We start from the raw sequence: 23,385 nt of genomic DNA, 5'->3' as shown, positions 1-23,385 counted from the left end.
CCTTACTCTTATTTAAACAGGTGGAGATTTTGCTTTTTAATATCTACATTCCCCCACTCAATAAGAATAATTTGATCAACAAGATTTGGGATGGCATAGGAGATTTTATCCTGGGCTGTTTAGATAAATACCTTACAGCAGCAATAATTATTGGGAGAGGGACTTAAACGTTAGGATGGGCCCAAACGATCAAGCATTATTTAATCAATTTAAGATCCATTATGATGAGAATGTACCAGGAGGACACCTGCATTCCAGACAATTTAAAGACTTGAAGGCAAATCGGGCAGGTCTGTATGTAAGACAGATGACTGTATGCTTTTTTTTTTTTTTTTTTGCATTTATATCCCGCCCTTCTCTGAAGACTCAGGGCGGCTTACACTATGTCAAGCAATAGTCTTCATCCATTTGTATATTATATACAAAGTCAACTTATTGCCCCCAACAATCTGGGTCCTCATTTTACCTACCTTATAAAGGATGGAAGGCTGAGTCAACCTTGGGCCTGGTGGGACTAGAACCTGCAGTAATTGCAAGCAGCTGCTGTTAATAATAGACTGTCTTACCAGTCTGAGCCACAGAGGCCCTTGGACCTTTCGATCCTGAACAGTTCCACTTAGGGTGACTATTATTATTATTACTATTATTATTATTATTATTATTAATAATAATAATAATAATAACAACAACAACAACAACAACAGAGTTGGAAGGAACCTTGGAGGTCTTATAGTCCAACCCCCTGCCCAGGCAGGAAACCCTACACCATTTCAGACAAATGGTTATTTGTATTATTTTATTATTGGTTATTTGTATTATTTGTATTATTGTATTTGTATTATTGGTTATTTGTATTTATTATTATTATTATTATTATTATTATTATTATTATTATTATTATTATTATTATTATTTATTAGATTTTTTATACCGCCCTTCTCCCGAAGGACTCAGGGCAGTTCACAGCCAAAATAAAACAACAAGTATATACACAATAAAACAATAATTAAAAAACTTATTAAATATAGGCCAAAATTAAAACCATTTAAACCATAAAAAACCCCATAAAATTTATATCAAAATATTAAAAACTACTAAAATTTCTATGCCAGTCCTGCGCGAATAAATAGATAAGTCTTCAACTCGCGGCAGAAGGTCCGAAGGTCAGGTAGTTGATTAAGTCCTGGGGGAAGTTCATTCCAGAGGGTGGGAGCCCCCACAGAGAATATTATTTGTATTATTGTATTTGTATTATTGGTTATTTGTATTATTATTATTATTATTATTATTATTATTATTATTATTATTATTATTATTATTATTATTATTATTATTATTATTATTATTATTATTATTATTACCCAGCAAACTATACTTATCGGGGAGCAGGAAGAAAATCTATACTTGATTACTGGATAATATCATACGACCACCTGAAGTTCTTGCAGAAGATGGAGGTAGACTCACATCTGGAAAGCAATCACGATTGACTTATCCTTACTCTTACATTACAACAGAAATTACTAAGGGCTGGCTCAATCTACCTTACAAGGTTAGAGAGCCAAAATACCCAGGCAAAAATTAAATGGACCAAGGAAAATGCAAAGGAAGTTACTAAATGGATGTTAGTTCCAGAAATCATAGAATTACATACATCTCTCCTAAGAAATAAGTTTGAAGGATCATACTTAGAATAGTTTGAAACTTTAATTTCAAATTTGAAATCAGTTCTCACTAATAGAATACTAGCTCACTCCAAAAAGCCGGTTTTAACGAACAAAAAATGGTTTGAAAGAGATTGCGTGCAATTAAAAAGGATATATAATAAGGAATACAGAAAAAGTAAAAATGACCCTTCTGAGGATCACACTCACTTCTTAAAACAGTTGAAGGTACAATATAAGACCCTCCTAAAAGAAAAGAAGAGTGCGGCTTTGAAGGAGTCTTGGCAGAGATTAATTACATCAGTCAGGACAAAAAATACATCCCTTTTTTGGTACATCACCAGAGGATTGGGGAAATCTCGCCTACCAACCAACTAATCAGGTACCGACTCAGGCCTGGCAAGAATATTTTAGAGAGTTATATACAGACTCCAACTATGTAACTAAGGAGAGCCAAATTAGTTTGGACCAAACTGCTTACTGGCCCCCTGTTACACCAGAAGAGATAGCCCGATTGAGCAGAGCCCTTAAGGCTAATAAGACACCTGGTGCTGATAATGTCCTTCCAGAAATAATCAAAAGGAACACCAGTTGGTGGGCCCTTCTTTTAGCATCTCTGTTTACATTTATAGATAAAACGACCCTATGCCAAGAGATTGGGGATTAGCAATTATTATACCAATTTATAAAAAGGGTAATAGAAATGATCCAGGCAATTATAGACCCATTAGTCTTCTGAGTGTTATTAGTAAATTGTATGCCAAACACCTAAACTATAATTTGGCTAATTTCAGGGAGGATAATCAAAGATGAACAAGCCGGTTTTAGAGAAGGAGGATCTACGGTGGATCATATCCTGATACTTCACCATCTGGTGCAAAAATATACGTGCAAAAAAAAAAATCCTCTCTCTATGTGGCCTTCCTTGATTCTAAGCAGGCTTCTGATTCGATATCCAGGAACACCTTAGGGGAGAAATTAAAATGCACTACGATCGAGAAATGCCTCCTTTTCCTCATACAAAAATTGTATGCCAATTCCACCTTGAAAGCGAGGTGTAATCCTCAAGGGATTTTAACCGGCCCAGTAAGGGTTCAAAAAGGGGTACGGCAGGGTTGTATTCTGTCCAGCCCCCCCTTTTTAACTTCTATATTAACCCCCTGATCGATCTCTTACAGAACCCTGATCTACATCCTCCTAACATAGCCAACATATTTTTCTCCTCCTATTTTCGCCACAACAACCACCTGGCTTAAAGAGACTCATTGTGAGGTCTTGCCTTTCCAATCTTCCCAAGAAAGCAGGAGTCTTGAAACTTCAGTTGTTCCAAAAGGAGCTTTTATTGGAAGGTTTGTGATAACAAGAGATCTAGGCAAGAACTGAAGTTTCTCATTTAAAACCAGCTATTTAAAGCAATGCTAACCAAACCCCTCCCACACTACATCATTGCAGGGAAACAGAAACTTAATATACAGATCACTCCATTCCCCTCCCCTTCCTCCCACCAAAATACCAGCGTCCCAGTAGAAATATCTGGGACTTGACACCCATTGCAAAATATGGGACTATCACATTACATTTACTCATGCTTATCAAACAGATAGTTACTTTTCTTGCTTAGTTTTCATAAATGATTTTAAGATCCATCCCCATGCCCCTGCCTTTCTCTTATCCCCAGCTCAGGATTCATTCAGAAGTCATTTGTAACCGGAGCAGAGCTAACATAATCTTTCCTGCCTTTTTCCAACACAGTGGAAATAGTTAAGTCCTGTCACTTATTATCTTGGGGAAAAGTTAAAGGACTTAAAAGTTTGAAGATAAGAGGGACAGAATGGGTACAGAAAAGGTCATGCTGGCATTATTTTGTGTCTACTCAAGGATGGAGACCAAACAAGTTGAAGAGCACTTCAACTCATCAAAGTGGAGAAAGGTCCTGAGGCCTGTGAGTTTTCCTTCAAGGAAGACTCAATCCATACATCATATAGAACAGGGGTCTCCAAGCTTAGCAATTTTAAGCCTGGAGGACTTCAACTCGTTAAAGACCTCCATCCCGTTAAAGACCTTGGAGTTTTCATGTCAAATGATCTAAGTGCCAAAGCCCACTGCAAATACATAGCAAAAAAGGCTCTAAGAGTTGTAAACCTAATCTTACGTAGCTTCTTTTCCAAAAACACTACACTACTAACCAGAGCATATAAAACATTTGCTAGACCAATTCTAGAATACAGCTCACCTGTTTGGAACCCTCACCATATCTCTGACATCAATACAATTGAACGTGTCCAGAAATATTTTACAAGAAGAGTTCTCCATTCCTCTGTAAACAACAAAATACCTTATCCCACTAGACTTGAAATCCTGGGCTTGGAAAACTTGGAACTCCGTCGCCTTTGACAAGACCTAAGTTTAACTCATAGAATCATCTATTGTAATGTCCTTCCTGTCAAAGACTACTTCAGCTTTAATTGCAATAATACAAGAGCAACCAATAGATTTAAACTTAATGTCAACCGCTTTAATCTAGATTGCAGAAAATATGACTTCTGTAACAGAATCATCAGTGCTTGGAATACTTTACCTGACTCTGTGGTCTCTTCTCATAATCCTAAAAGCTTTAACCAAAAACTTTCTACTATTGACCTCACCCCATTCCTAAGAGGACCATAAGGGGCGTGCATAAGCGCACAAACATGCCTACCGTTCCTGTCCTATTGTTTTTCTTTTCTTCTATACCTTTATATACTATATAACCTTTCTGTATGATAGTTATATATATTGTTGTGACAAAATAAATAAATAAAATAAATAAAAATAAAAACTCCCAGAATACCCCAGCAAAACTGGCTGGGGAATTCTGGGAGTTGAAGTCCTCCAGGCTTAAAGTTGCCAAGGTTGGGGACCCCTGATATAGAATTTGTTCAGGCTGCATGAAGATCTTGGCCTCATTTGAAATCCTCCAACGCTCGAGGTTTACTCACACTGTTCTTTCCATTCATGGTCTTCCTTCTCACTGCATTTACTGCATTGCTGGGCCTCCTTGAGACTCCTGTATAGCTCCTGAGCTCTGAGTTCCTCCTGCTTTCGAATCTGCTCCTCGCCTCTTTGCCTCTCTTCTTCTTCTCTTCTCTAAAAATAAGAGGAGAGCATGAAATTTGAGAAAGTGGCAGAAGCACAATGAAAAAGACTCCTGTCAGACCTGTCCGAGCTTGGTTGTTTAGGAAAGAAAGACCCTCGATGCCATTCGTAGCGAAAGGTATACTTTCAACTAATAGTATACAAGTATTTAAAGCGTAAGAAAAGTCAGATTTGAAAGTTTCTGTGTAAACTGACTAATTTCCCCCTTTCTCCCAGCCCCCTCCCCCTTGTGCTATTATCCAATGAAGCTTAAATTAGTTGTTTTGGTAAGAGTTCTACTTTTGGCACCTCTTTGGTGAATGTTTGCATGCTTTCCCACGCCTGTGTCTTTGGATCATTCAGCCATTGTCTCTTTTTGGCACTTCTGGGTCCTGTCATCCCCTCTCCCAGTATTCTTCCTCCCACCCCCCACCCCCACCCCGGCTTATGGCAGGATGCCAGCAAAGCAACGCACAGCTGAAGCGATGGGATGGCAATCCTGACAATTCCTCTTTCTTTCTGCAATTTTGTTCTCAAAGAATTTTATTGTCAGGAGTCCTAAGCATTGTGCTGTGATCCACCACCAGTCAACCTGTGCTATTTAATTTTGGGACATTGGAAAGGAAAGAAAGAGTGCAGAGAAGAGCAACCAAGATGATTAGGGGACTGGAGGCTAAAACACATGAAGAACGGTTGCAGGAACTGGGTATTTTATCTTTTATCAATTTTTAAACGGGGTTTTTAGTATGGAAATTTTTAATTTTAGGCTAATTTAAATAAGTTTTTTAAATGGTATTTTAATCTGTATATTGTATTGTTTTATCTTGCCTGTACACCGCCCTGAGTCCTTCGGGAGAAGGGCGGTATAAAAATCAAATAAATAAATAAATAAATAAAAATGTCTAGTTTAATAAAACGAAGGACTAGGGGAGACATGGTAGCAGTCTTCCAATATCTCAGGGGCTGCCACCAACAAGAGGGAGCGAATCTATTCTCCAAAGCACCTGAGGGTAGAACAAGAAGCAATGGGTGGAAACTAATCAAGGAGAGAAGCAACTTAGAACTAAGGAGAAATTTCCTGACAGTTAAAACAATCAATAAGTGGAACAACTTGCCTGCAGAAGTTGTGGATGCTCCAACACTGGACATTTTTAAGAAAATGTTGGATAGCCATTTGTCTGAAATAGTGTAGGGTTTCCTGCCTGGGCAGGGGGTTGGACTAGAAGGCCTCCAAGGTCCCTTCCAACTCTGTTGTTGTTATTATTATTATTATTATTATTATTATTATTATTATAGACAACGAACTGAATTTGAATTGAATAAGCATGGTCATACCAGGCCATGATTATCAGCGTTCCAGAAAAACCGCCAAGAAAAAATTCTGAAGCAAGCATTTTTTCACACTTCTATTTACTAGAATAGGTAAACTGGCACATCTGGAAAAACCCGAATCGGAGAGGTCTGGGTTTTCCCTCAGTAAATCAAAACCCCCAAACCATCCCCTCACTCCTCAGTCAATCTCATGCTCCAATCACCATTCGTCCCATCTCAAGACAGCACTCTGACTACTCCTTCTCCAGATGCAGGTTCGGCCTGACTTTGACCGACAGGAAGAATGCTATTATGTCTAAAGACAACCCTTCTACTAAATCCTCCCTCCTACTTTCCCACACATGAGAAGGTGGCAGCATGGAAGCTTTGGCCTAATATAGCTTCCCAGATATCTCTCCAGATGTCAGCTTGGAGGAGGATGAACCAGTTCTGAGGGCAGTTGGTCAGTGGCTCCAAGAAGCCATCTGAGAGGGATTTGACTGAAGCACAGCTGTAGCAGGAGAGCCCTGAGGCTCCAGGTGGGGAAAGCACACAGCTGCAGCCAGACAGCAAAGAGAAAGGGGAGCTTCCTTCTGCCTCCAAGAACACGTAGGGCAGAGAAAAGGTAGGAGCAGAGAAGGTCAGCCTGACTTGTTCTGTCTCCTTCCCCACTTCAGACCCACGAGGTGGCCTTCAGCCAGTGGATTCACAGCTCTTATCAGTCCCGGCAGAGAAATCGCAGCTGCCTGCCAAAGTTTGAGTTTGGCCCTGTGACTCCCGAGGACATGGACAGGTTGCTGGGTAGGCTGAATGCCACCACGTGTTTACTGGACCCGTGCCCCTCCTGGCTGGTGCTGGCCACTCGGGAGGTGACACGAGGCTGGCTCCAGGGGATTACGAGTGCTTCCTTGTTGGAGGGAGTCTTTCCGGCCGCCTTGAAAGAGGCGGTGGTGAGGCCCCTCCTCAAGAAGCCTTCCCTGGACCCGGCTGTTTTAGGTAATTATCGTCCGGTCTCCAACCTTCGCTTCGCGGCGAAGGTTGTAGAGAGTATGGTGGCATATCAGTTTCCCCTGCACCTGGAGGAAACTGTCTATCTAGACCCGTTCCAGTCCGGTTTCCGGCCCGGTTACAGCACTGAGACGGCTTTGGTCGCGTTGGTGGATGATCTCTGGAGGGCCAGGGATAGGGGTTGTTCCTCTGCCCTGGTCCTATTAGACCTCTCAGCGGCTTTTGATACCATCGACCATGGTATCCTGCTGCGCCGGTTGGGGGGATTGGGAGTGGGAGGCACCGTTTATCGGTGGTTCTCCTCCTATCTCTCCGACCGTCGCAGACGGTGTTGACGGGGGCAGAGGTCGGCCCGCGGCGCCTCACTTGTGGGTGCCGCGGGGTCGATCCTCTCGCCTTCTGTTCAACATCTATATGAAGCCGCTGGGTGAGATCATCAGTGGTTTCGTGTGAGGTACCAGCTGTACGCTGATGACACTCAGCTGTACTTTTCCACACCGGCCACCCCAATGAAGCTATCAAGTGCTGTCCCGGTGTTTGGAAGCCGACGGGTCTGGATGGGGAGCAACAGGCTCAAGCTCAATCCTCCAAGACAGAGTGGCTGTGGATGCCGGCATCCCGGTACAGTCAGCTGAGTCCACGGCTGACTGTCGTGTGCGATTGTTTGGCCCCGATGGAGAGGGTGCGCAATTTGGGCGTTCTCCTGGATGAACGGCTGTCTTTTGATGAACACCTGACGGCCGTCTCCAGGAGAGCTTTCCACCAGGTTCGCCTGGTGCGCCAGTTGCGCCCCTTTCTAGACCGGGATGCCCTATGCACGGTCACTCACGCCCTGGTGACGCCTCGCCTGGATTACTGCAATGCTCTCTACATGGGGCTCCTTGAGGGGCATCCGGAGGCTACAGTTAGTCCAGAATGCAGCTGCGCGGGTGATAGAGGGAGCCCCTCGGGGCTCCCGAATGACACCTATCCTGCGCAGGCTGCACTGGCTGCCTGTGGCTTTCCGGGTGCGCTTCAAGGTTTTGGTGAACGTCTTTAAAGCGCTCCATGGCATAGGGCCGGGCTATTTACGGGACCGCCTGCTGCTACCGAATACCTCTCACCGACCCGTGCGCTCTCACAGAGAGGGACTCCTCAGGGTGCCGTCGGCGCGACAGTGTCGTCTGGCGACGCCCAGGGGAAGGGCCTTCTCTGTGGGGGCTCCCGCCCTCTGGAATGACCTCCCCCCAGGACTTCGTCAACTTCCGGACCTCCGAACCTTTCGCCGCGAGCTTAAAACTTACCTATTTATTTGCGCTGGCCTGGGTTAGTTTTTTAAATTTATGGGTTTTTAAATGGGTTTTAGTTTTAAATTTTAATTATGGCCAATTTTAATAAGTTTTTTAAGTGTATTTTAAATTGTATTTATATATTGTCTATTTTACTTGGCTGTGAACCGCCCTGAGTCCTTCGGGAGAAGGGCGGTATACAAATTTAATAAATAAATAAATAAATAAATAAATAAATAAGTTCAAATAAATGACTCACGTAGCAAGACTTTCAGCTCTTTTTGAAATGGTTCAGCTAAACTTTTGCTTCCCGTGGAGTGAGAGCAGTCCCAAAGCTCCTTATATATCCTGTGGGATGAGGATCCTGCCCCACCCTTCCTTTTGATGACGCCGCCTCTCTAATCTTCTGAAGCGCGGGTCAAGCCAAGCTTGATTATTATTATTGTCAGCTGGGTCTGAAGGCGTAGCCTGGGGAAGGGAGGAATCAGGGGATGACGGCCTCATTACATCCTCCGACTAGTCTGGTTCTGGCTCCTGGAGCTGAGCCAAAGGAATCGGTGCTCCCAAGGTAAGCCTTACCGGCTCTTCCCCCTCACTTTCGGAGTCACTTTCAGGCATGGGGTCAGGTTCGGGGGCTGGAGTCACAACACGACTATTCACAAGGAGGCAACCTCACCCTTCTTTACCAGACTCTGACTATTTAGCACAGCAGAGAGATGGAGGCCATGCTGGGAGCATGCTCATTTCCTAGCTGTGTTTCCTGGTTGTTGTGGTCCCTGCCTTGCTTTGGATTAACACCATGCCTCGACTTGGATCAGGCCTTGAAAACTCTGGACTTTTCTCACCTTGTATTGTGGATTTAATTTTGCCTGATAGGTTTATCTTGTTTGGGAAACTTTCAACTGCATTGTGGCCTCATTGGCCATTGTTCCGTCAGTCTGCATCGGTCTGCTTTTGGCTGGATTTATTTGGGGCAGTTCTGGGTTTTTATTGAAGGGAGTCAGAGGGAAATGTTAATAAACCCCCTAAACCATAGTTACATGTATGCGAGTGAATGGGACACCACAGATACTGATTTTCTCTGGAGGCTTTAGGCATCAGAAGGAAACATGTTTATCCTACATTTGTAGAGTTATGATGATTTCAGAAACCAAGAAACAAAGACATCACTGACTCTCTCTACTCATATGGAATGTTTGTATACTTTGCAAAAGGCAGGACAGATAAGACAGAGTTCAGAGGATAATTAGAACTGCAGAAAAAAATAATTGCTACCAACCTGCCTTCCATTGAGGACCTGTATACTGCACGAATCAAGAAGAGGGCCGTGAAAATATTTGCAGATCCCTCGCATCCTGGACATAAACTGTTTCAACTCCTACCCTCAAAACGACACTATAGAGCACTGCACATCAGAACAACTAGACACAAGAACAGTTTTTTCCCGAAGGCCATCCCTCTGCTAAACAAATAATTCCATCAACACTGTCAGACTATTTACTGAATCTGCACTACTATTAATCGTCTCATAATTCCCATCACCAATCTCTTTCCACTTATGACTGTATGACTATAACTTGTTGCTGGCAATCCTTATGATTTATAAGGGCTTGGAGTAATATTTGCTTTTAAAACACTTTGTTTAATTCCAAGATTTCCATATCTGATGAAGGAGCATAAATGCTAGATATGCCAAAGGTTTTTGTTTGCCTGCACGATAAATACCGTATATACTCGAGTATAAGCCGAGTTTTTCAGCACGTTTTTTGTGCTGAAAAACGTCCCCTCGGCTTATACTCGAGTATATACGGCTTATACTCGAGTTTTTTTTTTTTTCCTTTTTTTCACATTATACCGGCCGGCGCGGACTTGGGGGGGTTTTGCTTTAGCTGGGAAGCCCTGCCGGTGCAGTGAGAGGGCGGGGCGGGGGAGCCGCCAGCCTTCTCGGCCGAGGGAGGGAGGGTTTCGCCGACCGGTAGGTGCCTCATTTCCCACCCTCGGCTTATACTCGAGTCCCCAGTTTACCCCAGTTTTTGGGGTAAAATTGGGGACCTCGGCTTATACTCGGATCGGCTTATATTCGAGTATATACGGTATATGAAAAAAAGCAAAACAGAAACAGAATGGCTGAACCTCAGATATCTTGATATTCAACATTGTCCCAAAAACCTGCCATTAACAAAAAAAGAAATTAAAGAAAACCTATCTCTCTAAATGGACTTAAAAAGAAGTTCCGTTGAATGAAATTGAAATGCCACAAAGTGTGTACTATATAAAGCAATGAATCCTTTTCTTGGTTTATCTTTATCTTGACTGTTTATCTTGATGCTCTCTGAGCTTGGTTTATTTTCTTGCAGGTGTTTCATTATCAAAATAGGGAACATCATCAATGCTGGGAATAGGCTCATTAGCACTGATGATGTTCCCTACACTGGTAATGAAACGTCTGCAAAAAAAAACAAAAAACCTCTACCAAGCTCAGAGGGCACCAAGGACCCCACAGTTAATATAATATAATATAACAACAGAGTTGGAAGGGACCTTGGAGGTCTTCTAGTCCAACCCCCTGCCCAGGCAGGAAACCCTACACCATCTCAGTCAGATGGCTATCCAACATTTTCTTAAAAATTTCCAATGTTGGAGCATTCACAACTTCTGCAGGCAAGTTGTTCCACTTATTAATTGTTCTAACTGTCAGGAAATTTCTCTTTAGTTCTAAGTTGCTTCTTTCCTTGATCAGTTTCCACCCATTGCTTCTTTTCCTGCCTTCAGGTGCTTTGGAGAATAGCTTGACTCCCTCTTCTTTGTGGCAACCCCTGAGATATTGGAACACTGCTATCATGTCTCCCCTAGTCCTTCTTTTCATTAAACTAGACATACCCAGTTCCTGCAACTGTTCTTCCTATGTTTTAGCCTCCAGTCCCCTAATCCTCTTTGTTGCTCTTCTCTGCACTCTTTCTAGAGTCTCAACATCTTTTTTACATTGTGGCGACCAAAACTGAATGCCATATTCCAAGTGTGGCCTTACCAAGGCATTATAAAGTGGCACTAACACTTCACGTGATCTTGCTTCTATCCCTCTGTTTATGCAGCCCAGAACTGTGTTGGCTTTTTTGGCAGCTGCTGCACACGGCTGGCTCATATCTAAATGGTTATCCACAGTTAACCATCCACAGTTGAACCCTGAGCTACAAATATGCTCTTCTATTTATCTTGGCTAAGTAAATATATCAAGAATATACCTTAACTCTCCACATTTTTTTTCATAAAGTTCTCTACTAATCAGTTACCCAGAAGCAAATCAATGGACCTGATGCAGATTCAGAAGCTTCTCGGGAGACGGGAAATCACTTCGATCTATGAATTTTCTTTATGATCGCTTGCTTCATTGCACTTTGCCAAATATGTGTAGTGGGAGAATGAAGTCTCTGAACATTTACTATCTTTCAGAAGGTTCTCCAGCAGGTCTCCATGACCTTTACGATACCAGCCAGGCTCCAGTGACTTGATGGTTCAGAGGCCAAAGCTATTTTTAAAGGAACGAGTAGTTAAGGAATATTGGCATTTCTTGTTAGCAAGGAGGAGAGAGTACCGAAGTGTTCTTTCAAGTGTAAATAAACAAGAACAGGTGTCTTGGGTTTCAGAAAGATAACCTGCCCAGAGCAACCTGGAGCTGACGACCTTCAAAATGCTTTTTCTCCATTGACATTTCAAACATGAGCGGTAGGAAGGGTAGCAATTTGCTAATTACGAACATTTATCATACGCAAGGAGATGCAACACTGGGAATCAAGGCAGGTTGCTTACCTTTGGCCAGAAATCAAGAGGCTTTGCCAAGCATGTGAAAAATGGCATCAGGCTTACATTTCTTTAAGCTGCAACGGGGTTGCTATCACTGAAAAAAATAGCATGGCTATTTGTACTAGCTGGGAACTGGGAGCTTTTTTTAAATAAAAAAACATCCAGAGAGTTTGGTGCATAAAGACTGCTGTGATTAATAGATCTCTGCATGGCTCCCATTTTTAAGGAAGGGTTTCTTCCTCTTGTGTGTTTTTTTTTTTAATACTCCAAGCTTTTTTTCCCTGGATTATAAATGGACACCCAACTATGGTATGAAAGATAAACTCAGTCTGGAGAATTATGGATGAAGATCTTCCTGGCGCTTGGAGAACAGCCCAGAAATTTGCCTTGCAAATGTAACCTCCCACCTGCAGACAGCTGCAGAGCACAGGAATGACATCATTCTTGGTCAAGAGAGGAGCTGCGGGCATCTTTATTCGGATCCTTCCTTTACTCTTAAAAGCACATGGGACAGGGATGCAGCCAGCCTTAAGACTGGGCAAAACTGTTCAGGTTCAAAATATTTCCAGTTCAAAGCACACCGTTCTGATCTTACATTCCAGTGTTGAAACAAGGCAGTGGAAGCATAAAACAATTTATATTTCTTTCTTAGAACATAGAAGAAGAGTTGGAAGGGACCTTGGAGGTTTTCTAGTCCAGCCCCCTGCTTGAATAGGAGACCCTATACCATTTCAGACAAATGCCTGTTCAGTCGCCTCTTGAGAGCCTCCACAACTTCTGGAGGGAAGCCATTCACTAGTTCATGGTCAGGAAATTTCTCCTTAGTTCTAGATTGATTTTCTCCTTGATTAGTTCCCATCCATTGCTTCTAGTCCTGCCCTCAGGTGCTTTGGAAAATATGTTGACACCCCCCCCCCCGTCTTCTTTGTGTCAGCCCCACAAATATCGGAACGCTGCTATCCTGTCACCCCTGGTCCTTCTTTTCATGAGACTAGAATTACCCAATTCCTGCAACTGTTCTTCATATGTTTTAGCCTCCACTCCCCTAATCATCTTTGTTGCTCTTCTCTGCACTCTTTCTAGCGTCTCAACAGCTTTTTTATATTGTGGTGACCAAAATTGGATGGGAATGTGGATTTTTTCTTTTTTACTTCCATTTAACATGGCAACTTCATCACTTTATTGTAGTGGGCAAAAATCTCTAATTAAATATATAAAAATGAATAAATAAAATGTCCAAGTTACCATTTGTTCTGGCCCATCATTTAGAAATCAGCGCTTTCAATATTGCTTACAAACTTCCTAATTAAATTTATTAAGTTTCCTGCCTGGGCAGGGGGTTGGACTAGAAGGCCTCCAAGGTCCCTTCTAACTCTGTTGTTATATTATATTATTATATTAATGCTGGGAAAGAATGAGAAAAGTGGCCTGGTTTGGGATTGCAATGCTTTTGCGTTGGTTAAACAATATACCCATAGTGCTCTTCAGTTTAAAAATACAATTCTTTAATCATTTTTATGAGAATTATAGCAAAGTCCAAACAAAAAAGCAAGACCTACAACAATGCACACAAAGGAGTGAAGTTATTTCAGAAAAAAACTCTGAAACTCGAGTTGCTCCCTCTAAATCCTATAGGACAGGGTAAATCAAATCAAATCCATCTTTGTTAGGATCATAGATTAGACTAATAGGGCCAAGTAAATTTGGTTCAAATTTGGGGGCATGAGAAGCAACAAAACCTGACCTTCACTCTAAATAATAATGTTTCCTGGACAATGGCACCCCCTAGTTTCTCCTATATAAGAAAGTGCTTAGAGGAGAAAAGTAAGAAAGGAAAAAAATACATTTGAGGAAAAGTATCTAAACTGTGCACAACCCAGCTCAGCTGGTGAAAATAGATGAACAATATGTTCGTTCTCTTTTTGCATAAAATTGAAAATACGTCTCTCCTGGAAGAAATGGTGCTCTACTCCTCAAAAAATGAAAACCCATTTTGCATTAGGATTGTGTTTTTATCCCTATCTTTTTTAAAAAGGTAACTCTGAGAGTCGGACCCCAACAGGCAAAGAAAAACAAAATTCACTCGTGAATTAAAGACCATCCAGTTATCCTAAGTTTTTGATATTAGCTGGACTGATTTTTCTTTCTGCCAGCATCTGTTCCTGGTCCATTGTTCCCAATGCTTTCATCTTATCCTTCTCACTTTATCCTGTTTACCATTTTATCCTCCTGTCACTGTAAATCAATCAATAGGGGCCTCTGTGGCTCAGACTGCTAAGACAGTCTGTTATTAACACAGCTGCTTGCAATTACTGCAAGTTCAAGTCCCACCAGGCCCAAGGTTGACTCAGCCTTCCATCCTTTATAAGGTGGGTAAAATGAGGACCCAGATTGTTGGGGGGGCAATAAGTTGACTTTGTATATAAATATACAAATAGGATGAAGACTATTGCTAACATAGTGTAAGCCACCCTGAGTCTTCGGAGAAGGGCGGGATATAAATGCAAATAAAATTTTAAAAAATGTGGTGTGGCTGAAGAGTATGACATCTTAGCACTTAGCAATAGCACTTAGAACTTATATACCGCTTCACCGCGCTTCCTGGCCCTCTCTAAGCGGGTTTTCACAGTTAGCATATTGACCCCAACCATCTGGGTCCTCATTTTACACACCTTGGAAGGATGGAAAGCTGAATCATCCTTGAGCCAGTGAGAATTGAACCACTGGCAATCAGCAGAATTAGCCTGCAGAATTATATTCTGACCACTACATCACCACGTCTCTTAAGTGAAATATGTAAAAACTGAAATGTGCTAAAAAGAAAAGAAAAGAAAAGAAAAAGAACCTTCCCATCTCAAGCTATCTCCATTCATAAGAACCTATGGAGAAGACAGCATTTATTTGCTATTTATCTTAGTGTTGATGTAGCGGTTAAGGTACTGGTGTCGAAACCAGGAGCTTGTGAGTTCTAGTCCTGCCTTTAGGTATGAAAGCTGACTGGATAATTTTAGGCAAGTCACTCACTCTTAGCCCAACCCACCTCACAGATGGGGAAAACAGGAGGAGGAAGAAGTATTAGATATGTCCAGCATCTTGAATCCACTTTCATTCGTAAGTGTCAGATCCATGTATCTGCCATTCTTCATGGAAGAAGAGGGGATTTGGATTTGTCACATTTAGTTCTCTTTCCTGTGTATCCTAAGTATCCTATTTCCTGCCTGGTCCTCTTTATATAAACTTTAACCTGATTTATAATCGTTGCCTGGTGCCAGGAGTGCCTGGAGAATTCTCGCCTCCTGGGAAATGAGAGGGGAGAGGAAACGTGTGGCTTGCAAGATGGCCCTGAGAAGCTCTTCTTATCTGCTTCTCAGGGAGGCTGGTACGATATCATCTTCACACTGGTGGATTGGTCGGAATCTACATCATACGGTGGGGAGGGGTTCCTAATTTCCTTTATCCTGAACTGCATGACCTGAGGGACCTCAGAGCCTGCTTTCAGTTTTGACTCGCTTTCATCCCTTTCAATAAAAGGTTCCTTTTGAAATACAAAGTTCTCAAGAGTTCGTACTTTCTTGGAAGGGGAAGGGAAGAAACTGGTCCTTACAGTAAGATAGAATCGGAACTTACAGCGTCCTGGTTTCGACACCCGCATTTTAACCACTTCACCAAGCCAAATTACCAAATTAGGTTAACAAATGGGATGAAATTAAGAAGGACATATTAAGATGGCCGAAATTGCTATTGTCATTTGCTGGGGACAATTTCCATGATAAAAATATGTTTTACCAGGATGATGTTATAGTTTCAAACAATACCTATTCTGATAACTAACATACCATTTAAGGAAGAAAGATATACCTAGGTTTATATGGAAAGGGGAAAAGTCAAGGGTTAGATATAAAGATGCAAAGGAAAGAGGAGGTTTAGATTTGCCTGATCTGAAAATTGTGTTTTACAGCCCGCTACTTAGTCTAAATGTGAGTTTTGCTGAGAAATTTAAAAAAAAACAACAACATTAGAACTACAATATTACAGTCTGAAGTTTGGATGGTACGATAAAGTTAAGATCAATGTAGATTTTAAGAATAGTTATACTACAAGTGCCATATTAAACAGGTATGGGACCGATATTAATCCAGACTGTGCCTAAAAGTAAAATAAAATAAAAATAAAATAAATAAATAAAAATAAAAATAAATAAAAAGTGCCATAACAGATCTCAGTAAACCCAGCATTTTAAAAGGAAAAAAACAGTAGGTAAAGAAGAAAATTGTTAATTTATTGAGAACGTAAAAAAACCAAGTAAAATTTCCACAGCCTGTTCTCCTTTCAGTGCTCTTCCTCTTTCAATGATTTATGTATAGACTTACTGCATGTATGTCCTGATGTCAAGGACAGGAAACCAAGAGTCCAAGCAGTTCAAAGGAATATTGGTTTATTGCACGCTAATGCTCTTGGCAAGAATCTGAACTAGCAACCGTCAAAGCAAATTGACTCTAGATAAGAATTCAAGGTGGGCTGGACTAGGATCTCTTGTGAACATGCAGGGACTCGAGACTTATGATGTATTTGACTCCTCCTTCGGGATCAGCCTGGTCGTCTCCTACACCTGCCTTTTCTCCTGAGAGTTCAGAGCAACTTACTTGGGATCTGCCCTCGTTTCCCCCAAAAAATGAGTAGGAGAGAACAGCAGGGACTGGCCCAAAAGTTGGAAGAGGTGGCTTGCAATTAAGTTCACGTATGGCTCAACATCTGGGAAGCAGGTCAGAGATTGAGGGAGGGGAAGGGAGAGACCAGAAATACCAGGTTGTATATTTCTGCAAAATGTATTTTTAAGGGAGCAATGAAAACTCTTTAGAAAGACAGTGCAGTTTTTTTCTTTTTTTTTTACTTTATCAAGACATGAGCATTTCTCTGACTGAGTGTTATGCCCATTTCGCAGCCATAAAACAGGTGCAATCTGCTACAGAGCATAATGAGACCTGTCACATCATATAAATGCCTCTGTGGTTTTCCTTATCTTTGGAAAATTGATCGAGCAAAAAATATATATTGCTAGAAACTACTGCGAGAATCCTCAGGGAGCTGCAGGAGAATTCTTCCTTGGGGAGAAAACGGTTTTGTTTTCCAAAGTTTTTTGTTTGGGTTCTCAATCACGGAGCTAGTTTTAATTAAAGCAAAGTTGAAAACTGCATAATAATTGGGGGAGTGAGGCAACCCTCTTATGATTTTGAAAGCACAGCTTGATTGCAAACTATTACATTCTGCTCTTACTGTAGCTCAACAAAACACATGTTGAGTGAATCGAGAGAGGTTGATTTTTAACCTGGTTCTCTCTTCTGCTTCGATGTCACATGACACTGATTTAGTAAACAATTTGAAAGACCTGAAACATTAGAAAAATAACCTTTAAGGCACCTCTCATAGTTCACTTTTTTAAAAAAGGTGGGAGGGTAGTCATGGCGTGTTGTCTTTTGTGTTTCTGCATGCATAAATCTTGGTTTCTATGGGTCCTTTGCTTAAACAGATAGCATCCATCATACAATATGTATTTCTGACACTATTCTCTATAGCAGTGGTAGTCAACCTGGTCCCTACCGCCCAGCTTTCATGGTGGGCGATAGGGGTTTTGTCCGAAACTGAAGCACTTTCCTTTTTTTTAATTTAATTGACTTTTTTAAAAAAATTCATAGTATTATTTAAAAACATTTTCATTAGGTTTTCATAAAATGCCCCGTGACAATTTAAATTTCTGAAAATATACTATTTAACTACAGTAAGTTGTTTTATAAAGATATATTCTGCCAAATTTAGCAAAAGTCCAACATAAAGTATTTGGTAAGTAATTATTATTATATGCTTTAATCTGCTGTAACTCTGCTTTATAAATTTTATAAAGTAAAGTTACTTCCCTACTTTATAAATCACCATTACTGTGGAACCAGTGGGTGGTTAGAAAATTTTACTACTAACAGAGATATAAAAGTGGGTGGTAGGTATAAAAAGGTTGACTACCCCTGCTCTATAGGGATAAAAAACCATAAAGAATAACTATGAAACCGAAGATGGACAATAAGAAAAGAATAAAGGAAAATCTAAATTACATCCCCATTTGATATAGCTCTCTTTATTTTTATACCCTTGCAAATTATCTTTGTCTCCATGAATTCTGTATGAAAGTTTTATATGTTGTTTTTTGCCTTGATGAGTTGCCTTGATGAGTTACCCCCATCTCAGATACACCAACAACAGCCAAGCCTCCTACAACTGACCCCATTTCATTGGGTTCACAACCCCTAGTGATCACAGAAAAGGAAGTGCAGGACCTATTTCACAGACAAAAGCCAGGAAAAGTTCCAGGCCCAGACAAGATAACTCCTTCTTGCTTAAAAGTCTGTGCTGACCAATTGGCCCCCATCTTCACCCATATTTTCAATAAATCACTAGAGATGTGCTATGTTCCTTCTTGCTTCAAACGCTCTACCATCATCCCAGTGCCGAAGAAGCCCACCATCAAGGAACTGAATGACTACAGACCAGTTGCTCTAACATCTGTAGTCATGAAAACCTTTGAAAGGCTAGTGCTTTCCTACCTGAAAACCATCACGAATCCGCTCTTAGACCCCTTGCAATTTGCATACCGAGCAAATAGATCAACAGATGATGCTGTTAATATGGCTCTGCACTACATCCTACAACATCTTGAGTCTCCAAAGACCTATGCAAGGGTCTTTTTTGTAGACTTTAGTTCAGCATTCAATACCATCATTCCAGACATTCTTCTAACTAAGCTAAACCAGCTACAGGTACCGGAACAGACTTGTAAGTGGATCACAAGCTTCCTAACAAACAGGAAGCAGCAGGTGAAGCTAAGCAAGATCACATCAAATATCTGTACAATTAGCACAGGGGCCCCCCAAGGCTGTGTGCTCTCCCCACTTCTCTTCTCTCTGTATACCAATGACTGCATCTCCAACGATCCATCTGTCAAGCTACTGAAGTTCGCAAATGACACAACAGTGATCGGTCTCATTCGAGACAATGACGAATCCGTATATAGACGAGAGGTCGAACGACTAGCCTTGTGGTGCAACCAAAACAATCTGGAACTGAACACACTCAAAACCGTAGAAATGGTGGTAGACTTTAGGAGAAACCCTTCCATACTTCCACCTCTCACAATACTAGACAACACAGTATCAACAGTAGAAACCTTTAAATTTCTAGGTTCTATCATATCGCAAGATCTAAAATGGACAGCTAACATCAAAACATCATTAAAAAGGACAACAAAGAATGTTCTTTCTGCGCCAACTCAGTAAGCTCAAACTGCCCAAGGAGCTGCTGATCCAATTCTACAGAGGAATTATTGAGTCTGTCATTTGCACCTCTATAACTGTCTGGTTCGGTTCTGCAACCCAACAAGAAAAACACAGACTTCAGAGGATAATTAGAACTGCAGAAAAATAATTGCTACCAACTTGCCTTCCATTGAGGACCTGTATACTGCACGAATCAAGAAGAGGGCCGTGAAAATATTTGCAGATCCCTCGCATCCTGGACATAAACTGTTTCAACTCCTACCCTCAAAACGACGCTATAGAGCACTGCACACCAGAACAACTAGACACAAGAACAGTTTTTTCCCGAAGGCCATCACTCTGCTAAACAAATAATTCCCTCAACACTGTCAGACTAATTACTGAATCTGCACTACTATTAATCGTTTCATAGTTCCCATCACCAATCTCTTTCCACTTATGACTGTATGACTATAACTTGTTGCTGGCAATCCTTATGATTTATATTGATATATTGATTATCAATTGTGTTGTAAATGTTGTACCTTGATGAACGTATCTTTTCTTTTATGTACACTGAGAGCATATGCACCAAGACAAATTCCTTGTGTGTCCAATCACACTTGGCCAATAAAATTCTATTCTATTCTATTCTATTCTTTTGATCTTCTTTCTCAACCCAGACTTGCATCCTCTTAACTTAGCGCAACACAAAATCCCGATACTCCTTTATGCCGACGATGCTGCTATTATTTCAGAAACCTCAATTGGACTGAAGAAAGCTGTTGCAGCAACGTTAAAGTACTGTAGACAAAATAATCCAGTCTTCAATTTGAATAAATTGAAAATCCTCATTTTTGCTAAGAGAGGTTTTCGATACTCGTGGAGGGTAGAAGGGCATGACCTAGGAAGAAGTCAATGTATTTAAATACCTTGAGGTGGCTTTACAGACCACAAGTACTTGGAAGACACATCTGGACCACAAGGTGCTATCAGCCACTAGGTCTTCAAATGCTATCACACAGGTGGGGGACAATTAGTCTCCGCAGCCTTAAACATTTTTGAGGCTGCAACACTGTCATTCTCTTTTGCAGTTGGTATAACAGTACTCTTAAACAGTTTTATCTTTGTAATAATGCTTATGGCTGCTATAGACCAAATTGGGTGCATGAGTTGAAACATGGCCACTGCTATTCAATGGTTAATGTTTTGACTTCTTTCTACAAGCATCCATTCAATAGCAGACCTCATGTTTCCATTTTAAATTTATTTATTATTTATTTATTTATTTATTTATTTATTTATTTATTTATTTATTTATTTTGTCACAACATCATACAAAAAGATTATATAGTATATAAACATATATATGAGTAAATATTAGGAGGTATAAGCATATATATAGGAAGAAGAAAAGGAGAAAAACCAATAGGACAGGAACGGTAGGCACGTTTGTGCACTTATGCACGCCCCTTATGGTCCTCTTAGGAATGGGGTGAGGTCAATAGTAGAAAGTTTTTGGTTAAAGCTTTTAGGATTATAGGAAGAGACCACAGAGTCAGGTAAAGTATTCCAAGCACTGATGATTCTGTTACAGAAGTCATATTTTCTGCAATCTAGATTAAAGCAGTTAACATTAAGTTTAAATCTATTGGTTGCTCTTGTATTATTGCAATTGAAGCTGAAGTAGTCTTTAACAGGAAGGACATTACAATAGATGATTCTGTGAATTAAACTTAGGTTTTGTCGAAGGCAACGGAGTTCCAAGTTTTCTAAGCCTAGGATTTCTTCTCAAGTTCTGTGCAACTTAAAATTTATTCTTCCATTTCTCCACTGCTAATAAACATGCTACTAAGATTCATTCCTTTGTGATAGCTTCTTTACCTTAGGTATAGCTTGGATTGATTTGCTTCTTTTTCCTTCAAGGGCCTAAGTTTCCAATAGGTAGATAGCTTAAGGGTTTCTCCATCACTGCTCCAACTTTTTGGAAAAATCAACCTTTTCCCTCAAATCTTTAGAGAATGGGCTTAAGGAATTATGGTTGTCAGGTTCGATCCTGAAAGGTATAATTTTATGCTTTCATTTATTCAGTGACCTTGTAGACATATAGATATATGCTAATTTGAGGACTGGAGATTTTATTAATGTCTGGAGAAATGGGCCGCATACAAATGATTGAAATATTTTTTAGGACCAGTTCTTATTTGCATCATCTAACCTAAACATTCGCTGAAAATCCTTTGGATTCCCAGTCAACAACATGGCATCATCCTCGTAAAAATGTACATCTAGAGCCTCAGTGGCACAGCGGTTAGAATGCAGTACTGCAGACTAATTCTGCGGATCATCACAGATCGAATCTCACCAGGCTCAAGGTTGACTCAGCCTTCCAGCTTTCCGAGGTGGGTAAAATAAGGACCCAGATTGTTGGGGGCAAGAGGCTGACTCTGTAAACCCCTTAGAGAGGGCTGTAAATCACTGTGAAGTGGTATATAAGTCTAAGGGCTATTGCTATTGCTATCTATATTCATGTTCCCAACCTCTAACATCACAAGAACCATTCCTTATACATAAGTATGTTAAACAACAAGGGAATGTCATATATCCTTGTCTTGCTTGCTCCTGAATGTGAAACATTTGTGATGCATTCTATTTATTTATTTTTGGTAAGCTTTACTTAATATTCATAACAACCAACCTTACCTCCATGTATGCCATATCATACACTTACCATAAATCAACCAATATATAATAACCTCTCTTTCTCACATGCATATATCAAGCTGTCAGAAAGCTGCGTGACAAAACTACTCTTGACTGTACAAATTCTTCATGCAACTATTTTCTACTATAAAGGCCTATTTAATCAAAGGACAACTCACTGCAGCCAACTCACCACAGCCAAGTCGCTGCAGGATACCTGGTGGCGGGACAAAAGTTACACTAATATTGAAGATATAAGGGGCCGTAATAGCTCAGGCTGTTAGTAGCCTGTTATTAGAACACAGCAGCCTGCAATTACTGCAGGTTCAAGCCCCGCCCGAGGTTGACTCAGCCTTCCATCCTTTATAAGGTAGGTAAAATGAGGACCCATTTACAACACAATTGATGGTCAATATATCAATATAAATCATAAGGATTGCCAGCAACAAGTTATAGTCATACAGTCATAAGTGGAAAGAGATTGGTGATGGGAACTATGAGACAAGTAATAGTAGTGCAGATTCAGTAAATAGTTTGACACTCTTGAGGGAATTATTTGTTTAGCAGAGTAGCTCCGGTAATTTCTACTTCACTTCCATCAAATTACTAACCAAAACTAAACTTTTCTAAACCTATCTACAATAGGTAACATAATCATTCTGTATGTATATTTGTCTTAATGTGGGTGGAGAGTGAGTACCTCTCCATCTACTTTCTGATAGCTAGTAGCTTGGAAAATAACTAAATCCCAATGAACTATGAATGGAATAGAGTGGAGCAGAGCAGAGCAGAGCAGATACAGAACAGAACAGAACAGAACAGAACAGAAATATTCTAAGAGGTACAAACTCAAACATTAGAAGGTAGGATTGTTAAAAGAACCACCCAACCTTTAATTCCTCCTGGATTTTCTCCTCCTCCATCAATTTGGCTGCTTTGCGATCTTCTGCCTCTATCTTCCATTTCTCTGCCACTATTCGAGCTTTCTCCTTTGCCATAGCATCACGGAACTTCTTCGTGATTTCAGCTTCCTTTTGTTTCCTTCCCAAAACCATGAAAGAAAGAGAGGCAAGGTAAGGAAGGGTAAGTCAACCTTGAGTTGTCATTTGGAACAAAAGTCTAAGGATAGTGGACATTTTTTTCAACAACCATCATAAGGAGAGAATCTCATGGACATATATTTAAGTTCACAGGGGACATTGGTGATTGCTGATG

At 40.7% G+C, this 23,385-nt stretch overlaps 1 protein-coding gene across 1 annotated transcript in view; it reads right to left on the bottom strand.

Annotated features, from left to right (window-relative positions):
* SH2D4B (SH2 domain containing 4B) overlaps positions 1 to 23,385 on the bottom strand; it is a 144,473-nt gene that overhangs the window by 83,171 nt on the left and 37,917 nt on the right. The window contains exons 3-4 of the mRNA XM_058187993.1: positions 23,061 to 23,211; positions 4,643 to 4,790 (exon numbers count right to left, since the gene is read on the bottom strand). Coding sequence (XP_058043976.1) covers positions 4,643 to 4,790; positions 23,061 to 23,211 — 299 coding nt within the window. The remainder of the gene's footprint in view (positions 1 to 4,642; positions 4,791 to 23,060; positions 23,212 to 23,385) is intronic.

This window comes from Ahaetulla prasina, chromosome 6 (assembly GCF_028640845.1).
Source record: "Ahaetulla prasina isolate Xishuangbanna chromosome 6, ASM2864084v1, whole genome shotgun sequence".
NCBI classification, from domain to species: domain Eukaryota; kingdom Metazoa; phylum Chordata; class Lepidosauria; order Squamata; family Colubridae; genus Ahaetulla; species Ahaetulla prasina.
This window is presented reverse-complemented; position numbering and strand designations above follow the sequence as displayed.